The 21,366-nt window shown below is 45.6% G+C and overlaps 1 protein-coding gene across 1 annotated transcript in view; it reads right to left on the bottom strand.

The window, feature by feature from the left end:
* Nucleotides 1-21,366, bottom strand: part of F13A1 (coagulation factor XIII A chain) — an 88,638-nt gene that overhangs the window by 48,909 nt on the left and 18,363 nt on the right. Inside the window, exon 5 of the mRNA XM_039525962.1 lies at nt 2,575-2,826. Coding sequence (XP_039381896.1) covers nt 2,575-2,826 — 252 coding nt within the window. The remainder of the gene's footprint in view (nt 1-2,574; nt 2,827-21,366) is intronic.

Below are 21,366 nucleotides of genomic sequence, written 5' to 3' on the forward strand. Positions count from 1 at the left end.
AGTGAGTTATATTTGCATGGCTACATCTGGCTGTGACTCCGCCCACTTTTCTTCTGGCTGTGCACCTAGTTTCTTCATGGAGCATCTTCTTACTGTGCAGTTTTAAGGAACAAAACTCTACAGTGTTTTTCAGGACAGTTCATGGTGCTGTAGCATCCTGTCCTAGCCACGGGCGGATTTACCATAAAACACACAGTGCTCTGGCACAGGACCCCCCAACAACAGGGGGGCCCCCAGGGCTGGGGACTCGGGCAGCTCAGCACCAGCTCCTGAGTGTGGGGGGGGCTGCTCCACGGGATGGGGGCTGCAGGGATAGAAGCTGTGGGGGGCAGGAGAGCAGGGAGGGAGGCTCACCCGCAGCCTCAGGGGAGCAGGCGGGAGGTGCGGGTGGTGGGAGCACTGCGAACACTGGCCGGAGGACTCAGGAGCACAGGGCAGTGGCGCAGCTGGCTGGAGAGAAGCGGCGCTTTGAAAGGGAAACTGCCACTTCTCTCCGGCTGCGTGGCTGCCCCTGCTCCTCTTGAGTCCTCCAGCCTGTACTTGCAGGGCAGGATTCAGAAAGGGGGCAGGGCTTTAGGGGCTGCAGCCCAGGATGCCAGGGCCCACTTATCTCTGGGCCACAGCCCCTAAAGCCCTTGTGTTCCAGCCCTGCCTGGCTGGGGGAGGGAGGCAGCTCTGAGAATCGCAGCCAATGGGAGCTGCAGGGGGAAGTGCCTGTGGGGCAAGCATAGGGCCACACGAAGCCACCTGAACTCCTCGCACCTGCATCCCACACACCAAATGGGAGCTGCCCCACATAAGCACTCCACACTCCAACCCCCTGCTGCAGCCCTGAGCCCCCTCCCACACAGTAACTCCTGGCCATACCCCCGCATCCCCAGCCTGTTCCTGCACCCTAACATCCTCCCAGATCCTGCACTCCCAGCCCCAGCCCGCTCCTGCACCCTAACTCCCTCCCAGACCCTGCACCCCAACCCCAACCCGCTCCTGCACCCTAACTCCCTCCCAGACCCTGCACCCCAACCCTGAGCCCCCTCCCGCACCCTAACTCCCTCCCTGACCCTGCACTCCCAGCCCCAGCCCGCTCCTGCACCCTAACTCCCACCCAGACCCTGCACTCCCAGCCCCAACCCGCTCCTGCACCCTAACTCCCTCCCAGCCCCTGCACTCCCAGCCCCAGCCCACTCCTGCACCCTAACTCCCACCCAGACCCTGCACTCCCAGCCCCAACCCCCTCCTGCACCCTAACTCCCACCCAGACCCTGCACTCCCAGCCCCAACCCGCTCCTGCACCCTAACTCCCTCCCAGACCCTGCACCCCAACCCTGAGCTGCCTCCCACACCATAACTCCCACCCAGATCCTGCACCCCCACCCCACTCCTGCACCCTAACTCCCTCCCAGCCCCTGCACTCCCAGCCCCAACCCGCTCCTGCTCCCTAACTCCCTCCCAGATCCTGCACCCCAACCCTGAGCCCCCTCCCGCACCATAACTCCCACCCAGACCCTGCACCCCAAGCCCACTCCTGCACCCTAACTCCCTCCCAGACCCCGCATCCCCTGCCCTGAGCCCCAGGAGGAGAATGCAGGGGGAAAAAAAGAAAAACAGGGGGCAGGGGTATAAAAGAGAATGCTCCCCCCATTGGAGGGGCAAAAATGAAGCCGAGCACAGGGCCCCACTAACTCTAAATTCACCACTGGTCCTAGCTCCTTCTCCTCCCGCCTTTTTAGTCCTAATTCCACTTAAGTAATGTCACTTCACTCAGGATTAATCATGCATCTTCCTAAACAATATATAAACTAATCATTGCCTATGTTCTCTTGGACCAGAGGCAGGTAATGAACTTGGGCCAAATCACTCCATGTACAAAACAAAGTGCTGCAGAGTACTCTATTAATAATGCCAAACATTTATCACAAAGTACGGTGCTCGTTATTTGAGACTAAAGAAACTTATATAAATATTATGGGAAAGAGATTATATTTACCAAGAAGGAAGAGTTCCAGGACAGCATTAAAGCATTAGCTATACCAAAAGTTTGAAGCCATTCTAGATTCTAGATCTGTCTATATTTCAAGTTTTATCACGTTAAGGCATAGTGCTCCTAAACTGTTTTGAAAGGGTGCTGATCGGAACTTGCAACTTATTTGTACTCACTTCAGAAATGCCTTGAACATAGAATTCACTTTGTAAAATGCATATGTGAGCATAAATTCTGATTGTATATGCACAAATGGAATACTTGGTTTTAAACATTTAGTTCTTTGCACCCTGAACCAATGCCCACTGAAATCAGTGGAAAGACTAATTGAATCATTGAATCAGACACACAGAGTGATCAAGCAGCTATCCAGGCTTCTAGGTACCTTTACCAAAAGTTAAAGTAAAGCCACCAGCTACTGCCCACTCAAACTAGAAAATAACCAACCACAAGTTAAAAAAATAAGAAGACAAGCCCAGACAATAACCCCCTCCATCACAAACTTTATCACACCCCTGCCTCCCCAAAAGCCTGGGGAAACAGATGGGCCTTGCCGCAGAAGTATGAACATCTGAGTGTTGCACACCCCTCACCTGGGCACCAGGGATTAAAGAGTATGTAGGTGTCAGTCTCTGGGTTTCTCTTTGTCCGGAGGATGCCATAGGGAGTCAGGACAGCGACATAGAGGCGGAATTTCCCCACAATGCACGTTGGAGCAGACATGATGGACAGCCTAATGGATCTGTCCTCCTTCCAGGTAATCTTGGCTCCCCATGTCCCGCTTTGCAGTTCTTCAACCAAAGGGATTGGAATGTAAGTGCCTTTGTTTTGCTGTGGATAACGACCTACAGTAATGGAAAGAGAGGAGGATACTTCTGTGAATGTATTCAACAGCTTTGTAAATGCCTCAATTTAAGTTTCTCATCATTTCCTCGTGCTTTCCCCTCCCCGCCATGTGTTTGCTGCATCCACTAGTTGTCTCCTCTTCAATTTATATGGGGCTGTCTTTGTTATATGCTTGTCCAGTCCTTAGCACAGCAGGGGCCTGGCCTGTAGGCATTGCTGCCATATGAATAATAGATAACGCCATATCTCAGTATTGTTTAGCTATTGCATCACACTTCTCCTGAACTCCAAACTGATCCTTGCCCTAATACATCGTAAGTCAGCTCTTATGCAGATGACTGGGAAGCAAACGCACAGGGACAGACAAGTCTAATAATAGGAGAGTGAAAATATAGCATCTATGTACTTTGAAGTGGAGTATGCAGGGCATGTAACTGATTTTCCTTTCCGATTATTTTTATAATGCTGACGTAGAGATAGTCCCAGATCTGAACATCCCTACATTTTGGGATAACATAAATCCAGCTCTGGATCTGAACTTTATAACACAGCCCAGCCTCTGAGCTTCTACTATGCTTTCATCTGATGGATTGTGCAGGACCACGTACATAGCCATTTTTGCTCTAAAGTCCAGGGATGGTCATGCAGCAACCCAGATACCTTACATATTCTGTTTATTGGGGCATGCAACAGAAGTAAGAGTCCTACTAAAGAAAAAGGAATTAGAAAGAAAAAACAAAAATCAATAGCAAACATAGGAAGCTGAAGTGCAGGACATCTTAAAAAGGCCATTAAAAATTAAGGTGTAGAGGGATAGGAGATGACAGTTTTGTGGCTACTAACAATTTGGATCTGAATGTAGGATTGCCCTTTAAACTGGTGCTGGATTTGATCCTTCTTCCCTTTACAGTGGGTATTTTGCTCCCACTTTTGATGTACAGTAATTGTATAAACCAACAGCAGCAGATGACAGCAGAGCCAATCAACTAGCTTAACCTAGACGCTTGAAACCCACATAGATGTACTGATTTTGAAAATACCTTTCTTACTCTTTTGTAGGAGGTTGGTATTAATACTCGAGTGCGCATTAGACTTAGGAACCAATTCTGCCTTCCTGTATACACCAATGTGGTACCATATAGAAGCTGAACAGGATCCACAATAAGGGAGGTGAGAATTCCACCAGCACAGAAGCCGCATGGGGCCTTTTGTAAGCCACCTTTGTCCCCAGTTCCCTGGACTCCAACGAGAAACTGCAGAACTGGAATTAATCTGCAATCTGGACACCATCAAATTAGGCCTGAATAAAGACTGGGAGTGGATGGGTCGCTACAAGAACTAAAAAAAACCCTAATTTCCCCATGCTAATTTGCCCCTACTGTTATTTACACCTTCTTGTTAACTGTTTGAAATGAGCCACCCTGATTACGACTACAAAAGTGATTTTTCATCCTGTTGATAATAGCCCACTTTAATTAATTTGTCTCGACCCCCACACTGGGTAAGGCAACTCCCATCTTTTCATGTACTGCTATATATATCTTCCTATTGTATTTTCCATTCCATGCATCTGATGAAGTGGGTTTTAGCCCATGAAAGCTTATGCCCAAATAAATTTGTTAGTCAATAAGGTGCCACAAGGACTCCTTGTTGTTTTTGCTGATATAGACTAACACTCTGAAACCTCTTGTGAGGTACAGCACAGACTCTAGCAGCCCTTAGATTCAGATGATTAATAGGAATTCACTGGTTGTCTGACAAGAGAGAGGGTCAAAAATCCTGACAAACCTTCTGATCTGTGCTGTAGTAGGAGCTGTACTACTGATATGAAGATTATATTTGTTAAAGTGATAATGGCTAGATATTTTCTGCATTTGAATGAATATATATTTTTAGAAGAGACACTATCAGGCACTTAAGGACATGTTCAGCTTGAAGGACATGGGTTGTTCTATTGAAGTCAATGGGATCACTCATGTTTGAAGTTAAGCACATGCTGGTGAACTGGGTCTGTTGTGAATAAGATTCCATTTATATATTAGAACTCAAAAGGGAAATAGTAAAGCTAAATTACAAAGATATTAAGAATCGGATATTGCTCTGAACTTCATAAAGTGAATTCATTGAGTGAATTTGAAAGTAATAACAGAGTTCAATGAAGTTCAGAGACAAGGTCTCATAGCTGAGTGTTATTGCAGAAATCCTTATAAACAAGTTGGATTATTCAGTAGACATCACTAGCAACTTCCAAACCATCTAATCCCAAAGAGCAGGTAAATTGCTTGGTTTAGTCAATTAAAAAGGTAAGAGAAAAGTCTGAACTTTGTCCTATTGAAAGTTTCCCAGCTGACAGCCCATTAAACTAAGGGGCAAACTTTTAAAGGTGTTTAGGTGCCTATGTGCTTTTGAAAATTCCACTAGTTGCCTAACTGTATCTTTAGGGACCTATATATCTTTAAAAAATATCTGTTCCAAGTCTTCCGTTTATCCATAGAACAGATATAGCAGTATAAGCTCCCTTGAAGTGCCCTGAGATGTGACTCATCCTTGATCTAAATGGTCCTCTGGAGATGGGAGTAAACATCAGTCCCTGGCCCCTTTGAGATTTCCAAAAGGGCGCTACTGTGTGATGTTATTTTTTATGAAGTGGGTGTATGTCCGCTCAAAACTGAGCTGTGGCTACAAATAGAGAGATAAACAATCGTTAAATGGTAATGCCTTTGTTCACAGGCCAAATTCAAACTAGTGAGCTAACACTGATATCCCTCACAACCACCTAACAATCCCTTGCACTGACTAGTTCTCATTTTTCTTAGGGTATGTCTACACAGCCGATTTTAAAGCACTGCCACAGCAGCACTTTAATGTCGGCTGTGTAGTTGCGGCTCCAGTGGTGGGAGAGAGCTCTCCCGGTGTGCTGTAATAAAACCACCTTCGTGATGGGAATAGCTACCAGCATTGGGTACATGGCTACCAGCACTGGTGCACTGTCTACACTGACACTTCACAGCACTGAAACTTGCTGCGCTTAGGGGGGGTGTTTTATCACACCCCAGAGCGAAGAAAGTTTCAGCACTGTAAGTGGCAGTGTAGGCAAGGGCTTAGTCACGTTTGTCTAAAGACACCTGAACACAATGGAATTGTTCTTAGTCACCGGTTGTGTCCCCTTTGCTAACACTGCCATCAAAGTTGCTAATTTTGGTGGTTTCCATAATATGGACATCTGTCCATTGGAACCTGGCTTGACAGCACATTCATTTCATACGAATCACCCTGTGTCCATCAGACAGTGACAAATTTTAGTGACCAGAGACCTGAACTGATTCAAGCCAACAACTTTGATGAGACTGGGTCTATTTTGTATCCTTTTACGAATACACTTAAGGGGATGGCTACACTGCAATTAAAAACCCAGGGCTGACCCATGTCAGCTGACTCAGAACTGTGAGGCTTGGCCTAAGGGGCTGTTGAATTTCAGTATAGATGTTCAGGCTCGGGCTGGAGCCCAGGCTGTAGGACCCTGCAAGGTGGGAGAGCCCCAGAGCAATTCAACAACCCCTTAGCCTGAGCTTGACAGCACATTCATTTCATATGAATCACCCTGTGTCATATGAGACAGGGGGGAGGGATAGCTCAGTGGTTTGAGCATTAGCCTGCTAAACCCAGGGTTGTGAGTTCAATTCTTGAGGAGGCCACCTAGGGATCTGGGGCAAAAATTGGTCCTGCTAGTGAAGGCAGGGGGCTGGACTCAATGACCTTTCAAGGTCCCTTCCAGCTCTAGGAGATTGGTATATCTCCAATTATTACTATTACTCCACAAGCCCAAGTCAGCTGGCACAGGCCAGCCACAGGTGTCTAATTGCAATGCAGACATGCCCATAGCCCTCTCAGACCTGGCAGCGTATTGCTTTATTAAATGTAAACAGGTAGCAAAAGAGAATTGCCTACTAAACATTGCATTCCTCTGGTAATTTTTAAATTACAGCTTTTGTCATTATCTTTTTGTTTTGTTCCCAACTTTATGCCCTTTCTGGCACTACATGTTTTTAATCTAAGGTTGTGTTTAGTGGCATCAAACACTGTCTGCCAGTCTAATAAATGAACTATAGTCCCATCTAGTTGTAAAGCACGTCTTTACTTCAACACAATGAGGAGAGCTCCTCAGAACAGCAATGCCTCAAGGAAAAGGGCAATCCTATTCACTAGCTTCAGAGTTAAGTAGAGTTTATGCAGAAGCTTTTGCACCTGATCGCCCCGCCCCTTAAACCATACATGTGAGTGTGAGTGTATGAGAGAGAGAGAGAGATGTGAGGGTGAATGTGTGTGAGAGAGAATGAAGATGTGAGGAAAAAAGAAGTTGTGCAAATCAAAAGTGATGAATGGGTTGACTTTGACATTGTTTAAGATTTCTTTAGCAGATAAAGGCCTAATGTTAAATGTGAATTGATATAGTAATACAAAGTTGCAGGATAGAACTCAGTGACAATGTCTTTTTTTTGGCCTGTAAGGCCTTTAGTTATTCTTTGTCATTAGGTAAGATTTTTCCCACTTCCCCTCTTTTTTGGCATGATTATCACTCAATTATTAAATGTACAACACTGCCTTCTGCAAGAATTTCCCTGAAATACTGCTAACACATCTACCTAAAATGGCCCTCATCACTATAGTATCTGAGCACCTCATAATCCTTTTATCCCATTAGTCATATTTTAGCCCTTAAAAATGTTACCTACTGCAATTTGTTGGTGCAGAAACTGGATGAATTTGAAAGTCCATGAGGAGAAACTTGCTTGAGGAGGGGCAGGTATTACAGGTGGTTTAAGCAGGTAGGAGGAAGGGCCATATAGGTGTGAGAGATGAGAACAAGAGAGGTCCAGAAGGGTAGCAGAAAGGTCTGGATGGGTGTAATAAAGGAGGCCCCTATTGCTAGGAGTCAGTCAAGATTTGTTAGAGAAGAAGCAAGAAGGTTTAGAAGCGGAGACAGCAGAGACTGCCAGGCAAGGGATGCTGGGAAGGTTCTAGAGTTGGGAGTGGTTAGGATGCCTGTGCTGAGTGAAAAAGTTGCAGATGGTTTGTCACCATTTGCAATGAACCGAGGGCTTGTGGGAACTGACAGAGTGATTCTGATGGATTATGCAATGCATAGTATGCATTCAGTCTTCAATACACATTTACATACTATTTTTTCCACAGGACCCTGGCCTCATTGAATACACAGGATGGATGATGCTCACTTCATGGTATTTTACTTTCTCCTCATTATTCAATGTGTGGCCATAGGCCTTATTTACCTCACACTACTCAAACCCTGCTTTGAAGACAGACTTATTGATTTCCTCATGCACTTTTCTGTGGCACTCATTACTATAGAATCTGAGCGCTTCACAAACATTAATGAATGTTCACCATTGTGAGGTGAGAGGTTATTATGCAGAAGGAGAACTGAGGCACAGAGCTTAAGGTCAAAAGTATCCATTAATTTTGAATGCCCAAATTGGGACCTAATTTTTCAGAGAACTCATTATATAGCATTTTCTATGTTAAAAGCACAGCACCTATTGAGTGCAGTTGCAAGTGCTCAGCACTTCAACAATTCAGACCATACAGTCTTAACTCAAGTATCAGAGGGGTAGCTGTGTTAGTCTGGATCTGTATGAATACCCACTTCTTCAGATGCAAGTCTGACTTGCATCACCGAGTCTTAACTCAGGCATCAGAAAATGAGGAACACCCAGTTAGTGACCAACTGTGAAAAGTTTGGTATAAGAGACTTGCCCAGCATCACAGAGGAACTCTGTAGCAGAGGAAGGGATAGAATCCAAGTCTCCAGGGCAGCATTCAACTGCCTTAACCATGAGACTGTCCTTTCTCTTCCTGCCACCCCCTGCCTCATTCACTACGCACCTTCCAACTTCTGAAACAAATGGGGGAAGGGGAAGGGGAAGTATGTAATGATGTAATTAAAGTCCGTATCATAATACAAGGAGACCAAATTAAGGTTGCCCTGGCAACCTTAGTTCTGTCATATTTTAACTTTTCAGTGCGTGTCTTTGTAACCTTAATGTTCTTTTAACGTATTTTGTGTGTAAATTCTTAGTTGTTTTTTAAAAAAGAATCTAACAAACAAACACCGCACCCAAAAATCCCATCATGTTGACACCCACACTGGTCATCAGCGGGGCTGGAAGCTTTAGAGCCACCACACAAACCTCCACCACTTGAGCTAATGGAATAACTGGTAGCAATAGCAGGTAGTCATCCTCCAGGTGGATCAGCACTAGAGGGGGGTGAGCGTTTGGCAGTGGATGTCACAGATATTTGCTGACTTAGAGGAATGGTGAGACTCAGGGATCTTTGACTCCATTCCAGGATCTGGAGGGAGTTTGGTCCAAAGAGCACAGACTCATCTGCCCACACCCCTTAAATGTGACCCCCTTCTACCCAATCCCCTCCTTATCCCAGTCTTTCCCACCCATGGTTTCTCATCCCAGTCTCCTTGCCCAGCTATTCCTGGTCCTGCCTTCCTCTGTTCCTCCTCTCCACTAATTTCCAGTCTCATTCTCTCTCCCTAGACAACTTGTCCAATCTCCAAGCCCCTCACTCCTGTCACAGTCTCTTTGCCCAGCCAGTCCTAGTCTTCTCATCTGTTCTCAGTGCCCAATTCCCCCTCTCCACCGACACACCCATTTTCCTCCCTGGCTCCCATACCCAGTCACCTTGTCTAACCAGTCCCAGTGTCCTCTGCCCACAGGCTCCTTGTTCCAATCTACTTGCCCCGAATCTTGCAGACCAGGTGCTTCTCCCTTCTCCATTCAAATCAGGCAGCTTCTTCCTCTATGCTTCCTGGGCCCAGCAGGAGGTAATTGAGAGCACAGTAGAGATACTCCCAGCTCTCAATTCAGATGGCCAGAACTGGCCTGACCTGGCCCATAGCAGCCCCGAGGTGCAATTGCAGGGAAAGTCCTGGCTGGAGCATGCCAGTGGGGGTAGAATCTTCAGGGAATTAAGCTACTAAAATCTAAGAAGTCTATACTGAGCATGTCCAAACTATGATTCTTCAGAGGCTTAAAACTTGGGCAAATTTGGCAAAAGGCACATCCCTGACAAATTTCAAGTTTCTGCTCCAAAGCATATAGGTGCTAGAGCGTCACAAAAAAATGGTCACCACCAGACTATTTTAACATGGGCAAAAAAACCCACGTATTTCTCTCTAGCTTCATTCTCAGAAATGGCCAAACCATTTTGGCTGAAATTTTCTAAAACAATTCAGCCTGAGGTAGACATCCACTGAGCATGCAAAATTTCAGCACAAATGGTTAAAATTTGCAATGTTAGAAATAACTAATAACAGGGCCTTATAATGGGAAGTGTCAGGCAACCTTAATAATAGGTGATGCTACCAGCTCTGCCTATCATAAAGTATTTTTCCCTTTAATATTTTTAAAAAGTGAATTTGAGGGTTTGTGAAAAGCCAGACTGATCACACTGCAAGCTAAAATTGTTTATGTACAAAACAACCAGTGGTACTACTAGCTCCATCATCTCACAGCCCCACTGACATGGCTCAGGGATCACCTCTGGATGTGAGAGGCAAGAGGAGTTCAGTCTCCAGGCTCATTCGGTCCTTGCCCTTTCTGTGGCCTGAGACTGACAACAGGAGTGTCAGCGATGGCACTTTCTGTGATGAAAACATCTGCCTACTAGGGACTCGTCTGAAACGATCAACACATTTTACACAGGGCACCAAAGGGACACCAGACGGCAATAACTTTTGGTCACTATTGATCTGGTCTGAATTTAAAACAAGATTTCTAAACATGAAAGGCTCACTCATCAATTATTACCTAGAACCATCCAGTCCCCTCCTAACAGTGCTTTGAAGAATGTTTATGGAGTAGTAACTCATCGTAATGCCCCAGAATAATCCCTCATTATAAGGAAAGTGCCTCACTTTGGCGCCAGCGTTGTCTCACTTCACTCATGGAACTCAGAAGGGACTACTCCCCTGAAGGCAAGTGGGATGTGGCCCATATTTGTACATTCAGGTCTCAATTGTGTGTGGCTTGTACGGGCTCACGGGGTGGGATGGGGTGAGGAGAGGGGCATCGTTTGCCACTCCTATGTAATAGGGTAAATGATGCAGATGTGTGGCCATGACTTCACTCAGTGTTCTCACCCTGTTCCGATACATGTTCTTTGGGACAGCTAGTATGGACAGTAATACTTTGCACTCTCCGATGCTGGGAAAATGATTGTGCTTCTCCACCTCTTGGGTGCACTGATGGAGGGCTCATTAAACCCTCCCCTGAATCGAGCTCACTTACTTGACGGAGGCATGTGTGACAGGCTGGATCACAGAAACCCCCGAGGGACTGCCAACTGATGTGCTGAGCCTTCTTCTGACCCATTTTCCCTGCCAGCTTGGGACTCCAGAACCTTGTCTGTTTCAGCCAGACATGCTAGTCTGCTACAAACCCAGACCCAGGTCTGAACCATGTCCCCCAACAGCTGCAGGCTTAAACTGAAAACAGCTTAAGAAGTGCTCCTGTTTCTAACACTCAGATGCCCAGCTCCCAATGGGGTTCAGACCCCAAACAAATCCGTTTTACCCTGAGTTAAGCTTATACAGGATAAATGCATAAATTGTTCGCCCTCTATAACACTGATAGAGAGATATGCACAGCTGTTTGCCCTCCCCTCCCCAGGTATTAATACATACTCTGGGTTAATTAATAAGTAAAAAGTGATTTTATTAAATACAAAAAGTAGGATTTAAGTGGTTCCAAGTAATAACAGACAGAACAAAGTGAATTACCAAGCAAAATAAAATAAAACACGCAAGTCTAAACCTAATACAGTAAGACAGTGATTACAGATAAAATATCACCCTCAGAGATCAGAGGGGTAGCTGTGTTAGTCTGGATCTGTAAAAAGCGACAAAGAGTCCTGTGGAATCTTACAGACTAACATACGTTTTGGAACATGAGCTTTCCTGGGTGAATACTCCCTTTGGCAGATGCATGCCCTCAGAGATGTTTCAATAAGCTTCTTTCACAAACTGGATGCCTTCCTAGTTTGGCCACAATCCTTTCCCTGGTACTGCCTTTGTTCCAGCTCAGGTGACAGCTAGGGGATTTTTCATGACCGCAGCCCCCTTTGTTCTGTTCCACCCCCTTATATATCTTTTGCACAAGGCAGGAATCCTTTGTTCCTCTCTGGGTTCCCACCCATCCTTCTAAATGGAAAAGCACCAGGTTAAAGATGGATTCCAGTTCAGGTGACATGATCACATGTCACTGTAAGACCCCCAAGCCTTCATTCCTCCCAGCCTGACTCACAGGAAGGCCTGCCTGCAAACAGAGCCATCCACAGTCAATTGTCCTGGTTGATGAGAGCCATCAAGATTCCAAACCACCATTAATGGCCCACACTTTGCATAACTACAGTAGGACCTCAGAGTTATATTTCATATTTCTAGTTTCAGATACAAGAGTGATACATTTATACAAATAGGATGACCACACTCAGTAGATTATAAGCTTTGTAATGATACCTTACAAGAGACCTTTTGCATGAAGCATATTCCAGTTACATTATATTCACGCTCATTAGCATATTTTCATAAAATCATATAGAGTGCAACGTCACAGCATGAATTTGGCTCAGAGTTTACTGGGCCTGAGTATGCCAACACTGCCTAATTATTTGGAAGTAAACAAATACTTAAGAGTGAACTCCTAACCCCTTTGAAGTCAATGGGAGTTCTGCTATTCAATGTGGCTGGGATTCCATCCTTACTGCTGGCTTGGGGCTTTCTCCTGCTGGTGTCCAATATCTTATTTAGTAACAGAATGTGCATTGAGGTAGTCCAAAAACATGAGGAAAGGCACCTCCAAAAACCACAACCCAGCCTTTTGTACAGGGAGATAAACTATGACCATCCACCATCACATCAACAACTGCTACAAGCATATTGATTTAGAAGTAAAAGAATAAACAAGTTCAATTAAGACCTGTGGTCACCTACACACATATCCAACATAGAAATCCACTCCGTTTAAAGTATGTCTCGGTTGCTTGGTATATCAGCATTACCTCAAGGTCCTGTCAGTAACTCTAGTATCCTGGGCTTAGTGGTGGATATAGTTGTAGAGCATAAGGGAGGAATTTACAGTGATTGTGGGGGAGAGAGGAAGGAAGGCAGAATAAGGTTCAGTCAGCAACACAAGAGTGATCTTCCTCCAGTTAACAAGCTCTTTAAACAAAACCCTGCCAAATAGATACACCAATGTTGTTATTTTCAGTTTAACAAACATCAGGCCAGTTCTGAGTCAGGGGAAACTCTCATGGGCTTTCCTCCTTCAGCTCCATTGTTCTAATCAAGATTGAAGCTAACATGTCATTTTGGTTTAATTCATTGTATGTGCACCAGCGAGCACATACTGATATCAGTATTGCTCTGCAATTAGGGCATATTCGTTAACTACTGCTACAGGGCCAGCAGAGGGAGCACAAGATGCTTTTGGATAAGTCCCACAAATCAGTGGCGATACTTTTGTTGGCAGACAGAGTAATGGGATTTTCTTTTAAAGATATATTTAGAATCCAGAGGATATTCCCCCACCCACTCCAAAGTGCATTAGGTTTAAGATATATATCAAAATGTGGGGACTCCACACTATTTCGCAGTATCCCTTTCAGCCACATTCTCATTAGCAGATATTTTAAAAAAGAGGCCAGAATCTGTCTTCCTTTGGGAGACTTATTATATACACAGCGAGGTTAATATTTTTCCTGTTCGACTCATTCATTTTACCCAGATAGACCCTTCATACACAGCATAAAGAATCCATTTCCAAGCAGGTCCTGGAAGTATAATAATTGTGACAGGATGATAAATAAGTTGGAGCTGAGAGCCAGAGTATAGTAGCCTTGTAACAGAGGTAAGCCTTATTATAACAAACAGCCTAAGGATGGTAGGTGGGTACTCTGGGACCATGGTCAGCTAACGCTCATGAATAATTTTTACAAACATGCAGCTGTCAAAAAAGCAACAAACAAAAACAAAAAACCAACCTTCCTGGCTCAAATGATCACAGCCTGTAAGAGGAACAAATCCTTGAAGATATTAGTCTCTCTAAGAGGCTGCCTTAGGGTATGTCTACACTACGGGATTATTCCGATTTTACATAAACCGGTTTTGTAAAACAGATTGTATAAAGTCGAGTGCACGTGGCCACACTAAGCAAATTAATTCGGCGGTGTGTGTCCATGTACCGAGGCTAGCATAGATTTCCGGAGCGTTGCACTGTGGGTAGCTATCCCGTAGCTATCCCATAGTTCCCGCAGTCTCCCCTGCCCATTGGATTTCTGAGATCCCAATGCAAAAACAGTGTCACGGGTGATTCTGGGTAAATGTCGTCACTCAATCCTTCCTCCAGGAAAGCAACGGCAGACAATCATTTTGCGCCCTTTTTCCCTGGCTTGCCCTGGCAGAAGCCATAGCATGGCAAACATGGAGCCCGTTTTGCCTTTTGTCACTGTCACCGTATGTGTACTGGATGCTGCTGACAGACGCGGTACTGCACTGCTACACAGCAGCATTCATTTGCCTTTGCAAGATAGCAGAGATGGTTACCAGTCATATTGTACCGTCTACCATGCCATTGTAAATTGGCAATAAGATGATGGTTATCAGTCATTCTGTACCGTCTGCTGCTATCATGGGTGCTCCTGGCTGGCCTCGCTGAGGTCGGCCGGGGGCGCATAGGCAAAAATGGGAATGACCCCCTGGGTCATTCCCTTCCTATGTTTTGTCTAAAAATAGAGTCAGTCCAGCCTAAAATATGGGGCAAGTGTACTACAGAACCAGAGAACACAGCTACTCTGTGTCAGAGCCCAGAGATCCTGCAGAAATGATAAGCTGCATGCTATTCTAGGGGGTGCCCCTGCAACAACGCCACCCGTTGCTTCCCTCCTCCCCCAACCCTCCTGGGCTACCGTGGCAGTGTCCCCCCATTTGTGTGATGAAGTAATAAAGAATGCAGGAATAAGAAACACTGACTTTTTAGTGAGATAAAATGAGGGGGAGGAAGCCTCCAGCTGCTATGATAGTCCAGGCAGGACATTAAAGGGAAAGGGGGGAGAGGAGACCAGCCTTCCGCTGCTATGATAGTCCAGGCAGTACAGAATCTTTTCTTTAGACATGACGGGGGGGGGGGCGCTGATGGAGCTCAGCCCCCAGTTGCTATGATGAGAACGGTTACCAGCCGTTCTGTACCATCTTCTGGGAATGACCAGGAGTCATTCCTATTTTTACCCAGGTGCCCCCGGCCGACCTCACCGAGGCCAGCCAGGAGCACTCATGGGCTGATGATGAGAACGGATACCAGTCCTTCTGTACTGTACCGTCTGCCACCGGGGAGGGGAGGGGAGAGGATGCTGCTGTTTAGCTCTCCAGCACCCCGTCTACCAGCAGCATGCAGTAGACATAGGGTGACATTGAAAAAAGGCGAGAAACGATTTTTTTCCCTTTTCTTTCGGGGGGGGTGAAGGGTGTAAATTGACAACATACACCCTGAAACACCCAGGAAAATGTTTTTGACCCTTCAGGCACTTGGAGCCCAGCCAAGAATGCAAATGCTTTTTGGAGATTGCAGGGACTGTGGGATAGCTGGAGTCCTCAGTACCCCCTCCCTCCCTTCATGAGCATCCATTTGATTCTTTGGCTTTCCGTTACGCTTCTCACGCAGCACTGTGCTGAGTCCCTGCTGTGGCCTCTGTCTATCATAGCCTGGAGATTTTTTCAAATGCTTTGTCATTTCGTCCTCTGTAACGGAGCTCTGATAGAACAGATTTGTCTCCCCATACAGCGATCAGATCCAGTATCTCCCGTACGGTCCATGCTGGAGCTCTTTTTGGATTTGGGACTGCATCGCCACCCATGCTGATCAGAGCTCCACGCTGGGCAAACAGGAAATGAAATTCAAAAGTTCGTGGGGCTTTTCCTGTCTACCTGGCCAGTGCATCCGAGTTCAGATGGCTTTCCAGAGCGGTCACAATGGTGCACTGTGGGATAGCTCCCGGAGGCCAATACCGTCGATTTGCGGCCACACTAACCCTAATCCGACATGGCAATACCGATTTCAGCGCTACTCTTCTCGTCGGGAGGAGTACAGAAACCGGTTTAAAGAGCCTTTTATATCGATATAAAGGGCCTCATTGTGTGGACGGGTGCAGGGTTAAATCGGTATAACGCTGCTAAATTTGGTTTAAATGCGTAGTGTAGACCAGGCCTTAGTGTCACATCTGGTTCCCTCCTATCTTCAAACAGCATCGCCTTTAGCAGGGCTGCATGCAGACTTGAAAACTTAGAAAAAACACACATCAGCACAGCTTTACCCAGATCTGACCACATTCCCTGGGCTAAAACCTGCTAAACACCCACTGCAGTTACTAACTCTTAGTTATTAAAGGCTTTTTTTTTAAAAGAAGCTAAGTTTTAAAGTTACTGTTGTGGCATAGATGCAATTGGGCAACAGAATCTAGGTCTTTTTGCATAAAAAAATCCTGATTTTGTAAAAGGTCTCAGAGAATTCCTTTCCTATGCCTTTCTAGCTGTTGGCAAAGAACGCCAGGGTGAAAAAAATATACCCTCGACATTATCATGCAGAAAACAAACAGATTTGTTGTTCTTAGCTAGCAGCTGGCATGCAGTTGTTTTTATGTCCTGGACCAATTTTAGGAAGCATGTTCTAATGGTCATGCATTCTGGCTCCAAAGAATGGGAATTTCTTTAGAAAATGGAAACAATATGGGACATGACACAGACTCTCTGCTCAGCCCATCATGCGTTCCTGTATGTTTATGAGAATCCATTCTTTTTAAAGGGGGAAAATATTTACTTAATTAAACCATGGCGTTTGATTAAACAGGCAGACAATATGCTTTGCCACAATGTCACAGTGACCGAGGCAGTCCTCTTTTGCATATTGTCATAATGACCAAGAAAACGTGCGTTACCAGACATGCTGTCGAGAAAACAGACCATCCCAGGCAATGTTCTGACCATCCCAGGCAATAGTCAGAATCTTTTCTGAATCCAATGGGCAAAACCGACTCCACTGGCAAAGTTAATCTCACAAAGCACGAGATTTACTGCTTCTGTATTAAATGTCAAAAAAAGTTCTGCTCAATTAAGAGTGACATTTGTTTTCTTTAAAAGTAGACTAAGGACTTGGGCTCTGGAAAAACTCCCATTGACTTCTGAGGGTTTTGGACCAGGCCCCTAACCCTGTAAGTCTTTTCTCAGGCAAATACCCTCTTGACTTTCCTGGGAGTTTGGCCTGGATAAAGCATAAAGGATCAGGCCTTAGAATTCTTTACTCTTGACTGATTTCATATGAGTAACAATCCCTCTGAGCATTGCCCTATAAGGCTACAGAAAAGAGAGAAGGAAGTTTCTGCTCTAGTTTCAGAGAAATATTCCATGATTTATAGATGCATGGGAAGTGGGGGTGAGATTAGCTGAGAGGTCTGGGATTTATGACCATTTCTGAAGTGTATTGATAAATTAGAGGTTTATGATAACATTTATAGATAGACCAATATCTATGGATTTATGAAGCAATTTAAGGAAGGTATGACTAGCCCTAAGATTTACAACAATGCATAAAAATATCTCATTAGAATAAGGATGTACCATATAAAGTCAGCAACAGTTTTGATAGTGTACAGGAAACTATTTACTCCTGGGGGAATTCTGTGTCAAAGATTAAAATTTTTGCACCAAAAAATTAAAATTTCTGCAAAATTCTGCATATTTTATTTGTCAAAATAACACAATATAATCACACCAGTTTCAGTTATTTTGGTAATTTATTTCAAAATACTGGTCTGCAAGTATGTTTGTAACAATACAGACAACAAGAAAGATTCCTCCAGAAGTAGAGAGGTAAAGAAGCCTCTATGACAAACCAGTTCCTGTTTCTCTGTTATGCTTTTGTTGGGAACCTCAGAGTGGGTGTGTCACATGTGCCAGCTGGGCACATCTTGGGGGAAAATTCTTTCCCTCCAGTCTCAGACACTCACTACCCCTTTCTCCCGCCCCCCTCCACCAAGTCCATCCATGGGGCACCCCCCACCACCACCACCACCCGGCCCACACACCTGTACACCCTATCTCCAAGAGCCCAGCTGCAGGACACCCTCAGTCCCTACCCCCAGAACCCAGCCACAGTGTGCCCCCCAGCCAAGACACCTTCACCCCATACACCCAGGGGCGGCTCTAGGCACCAGCAAAACAAGCTGGTGCCTAGGGCGGCAAAATCTAGGGGGCGGCAAAAGGCTGGGGCCCCAGCTCATCCTGCCTCCGGGGGGAGGGGTGGCAGGCTGGGCCGGCGGACCTGCCGCAGTCATGCCGCCGGACCCACGAACCGTCTGCAGCCGCGGGAGGTCCAGCCGAGCCATGCGGGACCAGCGGTCCCTCTGCAGACATGCCCGCGGGAGGTACGCTGCTCCCGCGGCTCCGGGGCGCCTCCCGCGCATGACTGCTTGGGGCGGCCAAAAAGGTAGAGCCGCCCCTGCATACACCCCAGAGCCCAGCTGCAGGGCGCCCCAGCCCAGATACCCGCACCCCTACCGGACGTGCTGCAGAATTCCCCCAGGAATAGAAACTACTATGAAAAGTGAGAATGAAGGCCATATTAGCAGCCCTAATCATACAGTCGTTTTTCAAAGAAATCATTGTTAGAACTACCAATTCTAAATAAGCACTCGTACTGGAGCTTTCACAGCACTGGTGCCAGCTTGGTTATCTGCAGCAATATGCACAGATGGACAGATTCATGACAAGCTCCCTTCCCAACTGTGAAAAATCAGCTGTGGGGCTTCCAGTGGCACAAAATACCTGCATTTGCCCCTTCACCAGGAGGCTGCCAGAAAGCCAACACTGCCCCAACTTGACCAGCAGTGAATAAGACCAGGATGTCTGGTGGATTCCTTGATTCAGTGCATCCATTTTATAGCCTCAGCGAGCAAAGCTGCCATTGAGCTCCTAAAACTAGAAGAACTTAAGTTGCTCTTCCCCTGGACAACCTATTCAATGAGGTGTTACATGTGAAACTTAATTACGACTGTCTAAAATGTTAACATTTACATTACTTCACTACTGATCATCTTAACAGAAACATTCTGCTAAGGTACTGTATTCACTAGATAGCTGTGAGGTACGGTGCTGTGAAATGATGTATTTTTAAATGGAGATGCATGAACTATTTGTAATGAACAATGTATTCAGTTAACTTCACTCTGCTAGGGAGTTGTTGGCAATCAGACTGAGTTTTTGCAAATTTGTTATTCATGAAATGTCTCTAGAGAACAAATTTCAGGCTATTGAGGGTAGCAAGGAGAGTTCACCCCATGTGATTCATTACCAACTAAAAGGATTCTGCAATCCCAAATTTAGCTTAGTTCATAGTCCTGTTAGCAATGCACAAGCCAGAATGGAATCCAGTTCACTGTCCCATAGCGGCATTAGCTCTGCAACATTAACAGAACTAAAGAGTAGTAAAAATTTATTTTAGCCAGGAAAGTAAACAGCGATAACTCCGAATACACGCACGGACCAGGTCTCTGGAGTATACAAGTGCCATTGTTACTCAGTCATTTCAGTGGCGCTGGAACATTTTTAATAGTGGGGGTGCTGAAAGCCAGCCCCCTTATCCCTGTCCACTCCCCCCATCCCCCGAGCTGAGGCCAGGAGCAAAGCCTCAAGCATGGAGTGGCCTCAGATCCCCAGGGCACCCTCAGATCCCCAGGGCCAGCAGCCAGGGCCCTGGGTGCGTGGGGCCGGCAGCTGTGAGCACTCCTACTTCCCGTGCCTATGAGTAATTTTTTAGAGCAGAACTGGTCTTTAATCTATTAAATCTCCATGCTGAATTACTGTCAGCAAGAATCATCTTTACTAAACACTAGGGTAACCAGATAGCAAGTGTGAAAAATTGGGAAGGAGGTGGGGGATAATAGGCAGCTATATAAGAAAAAGCCCCAAATATCAGGACTGTCCCTATAAAATCAAAACATCTGGTCACCCTACTAAACACATACGTTCTGTGTTGGTATCTACACAGCACTCACTAAGGGCTTGATCCTGCAAAGAGAACTCCCTGCAAGGCGCTAAGTATCCTCAACCTCCACTGAATTGACCGGGAGCCAAGGGCATCTGCTCCTGCTGAGATACTCAGCACCACACAGGATTGAGCGTTAAACACCTCAAGCCCCATCCTGGAATGCATTAAATCTGCTGTAAAACTTGGGATGGTTTCTTTTGTGATGGTCTCTTATTTGATTATTTTAATTTACATATTTGTGAATAGAGGAGGGGAGGATCTTTGCACGTCATTGCAGTCACCTGTAAGGCTGCTTAATATCCATCAACTTAAAAACTTTCAAATCTACAACATTCCTCTGACTCACCACTTCTTTTCATGCAATACCTTTTACATTCTTATCTACCAAAGCTCTGGCTTGGGTTGCAATGATTTGCTGCTGCTGTCTGCCAAATTCCTTTGCAAGTACTGCTTTCATTTGGTAAGCCAGGCGCCTGCTTCCCAGGAACATGACACTAAATGCAGACAGAGTGAGTTTCCTCATGGCAAACAAAATGCAGAATCTTTCAGCAGTCTCTGTTTGTTCCTAGGTATTTGTAGAGAAACCTCTTCCCCATCCCCTCAAGTTCATTAAATATTGAACCTTCCACTAGAAGGAAGTAGCAAGAGGCAAACAGACTGCCAATAAGAAATGTCAACTTAGCTCTCCTACATGACTTCCTCCTCCCATGTGTACTGTTCTGGTTTTTTTTGTTGCTGCCCACATAAAACCCCACCCCCACGTGGTTATAGAGAAACATGTGTCGGAGTGCAGAGTATTAAGCAGTGCTCTGGATTTCAGCGTGCTTAGTGCTGGCAGTGAGTTCAGTAGGGCTGGAAGCTTATCACAAGATAGAGTAGCAGCTCCTTGCTTGCCTTTTGGAAGTTATGTGCTGCAGCTCTGACTGCTGCTAGGGTGACCAGACAGCAAGTGTGAAAAATCAGGATAGGGGGTGGGGGTAATAGGAGCCTATATAAGAAAAAGACCCAAAAATTGGGACTGTCTCTATAAAATCAGGACATCTGGTCACCACCTAACTGCTGTCCAACAGCATCAAGTATTAAACAGTGTACTGCCACCAAGTATTTCACTAATCAAGGGATGCTCACTACCCTAAGTATTGTGAAATTCTGTCATCTCCTCAGGGAAAGACATCCTGACCTGTGGAAAGAATGGTGACTCAACACAGCACTCAGAATCACTAGGAGTAAAGCAGCTAAGTCTTCCTTCATAAAAACTAGCTCCTTGTTCTCCTGCTCACCTATAGCTGAGTGCTTCCTAAGAGGTGCTTGAGTGCTTTCAGTTCCCATTGGAACCTGCGAACATGAGACCGCAAAAAAGAACTACAGATGAGATGCTCATCAAAAAACAACAGGATGGCTGAATATGGA

The sequence above is a fragment of the Mauremys reevesii genome, linkage group 2 (assembly GCF_016161935.1).
Source record: "Mauremys reevesii isolate NIE-2019 linkage group 2, ASM1616193v1, whole genome shotgun sequence".
NCBI classification, from domain to species: Eukaryota; Metazoa; Chordata; order Testudines; family Geoemydidae; genus Mauremys; species Mauremys reevesii.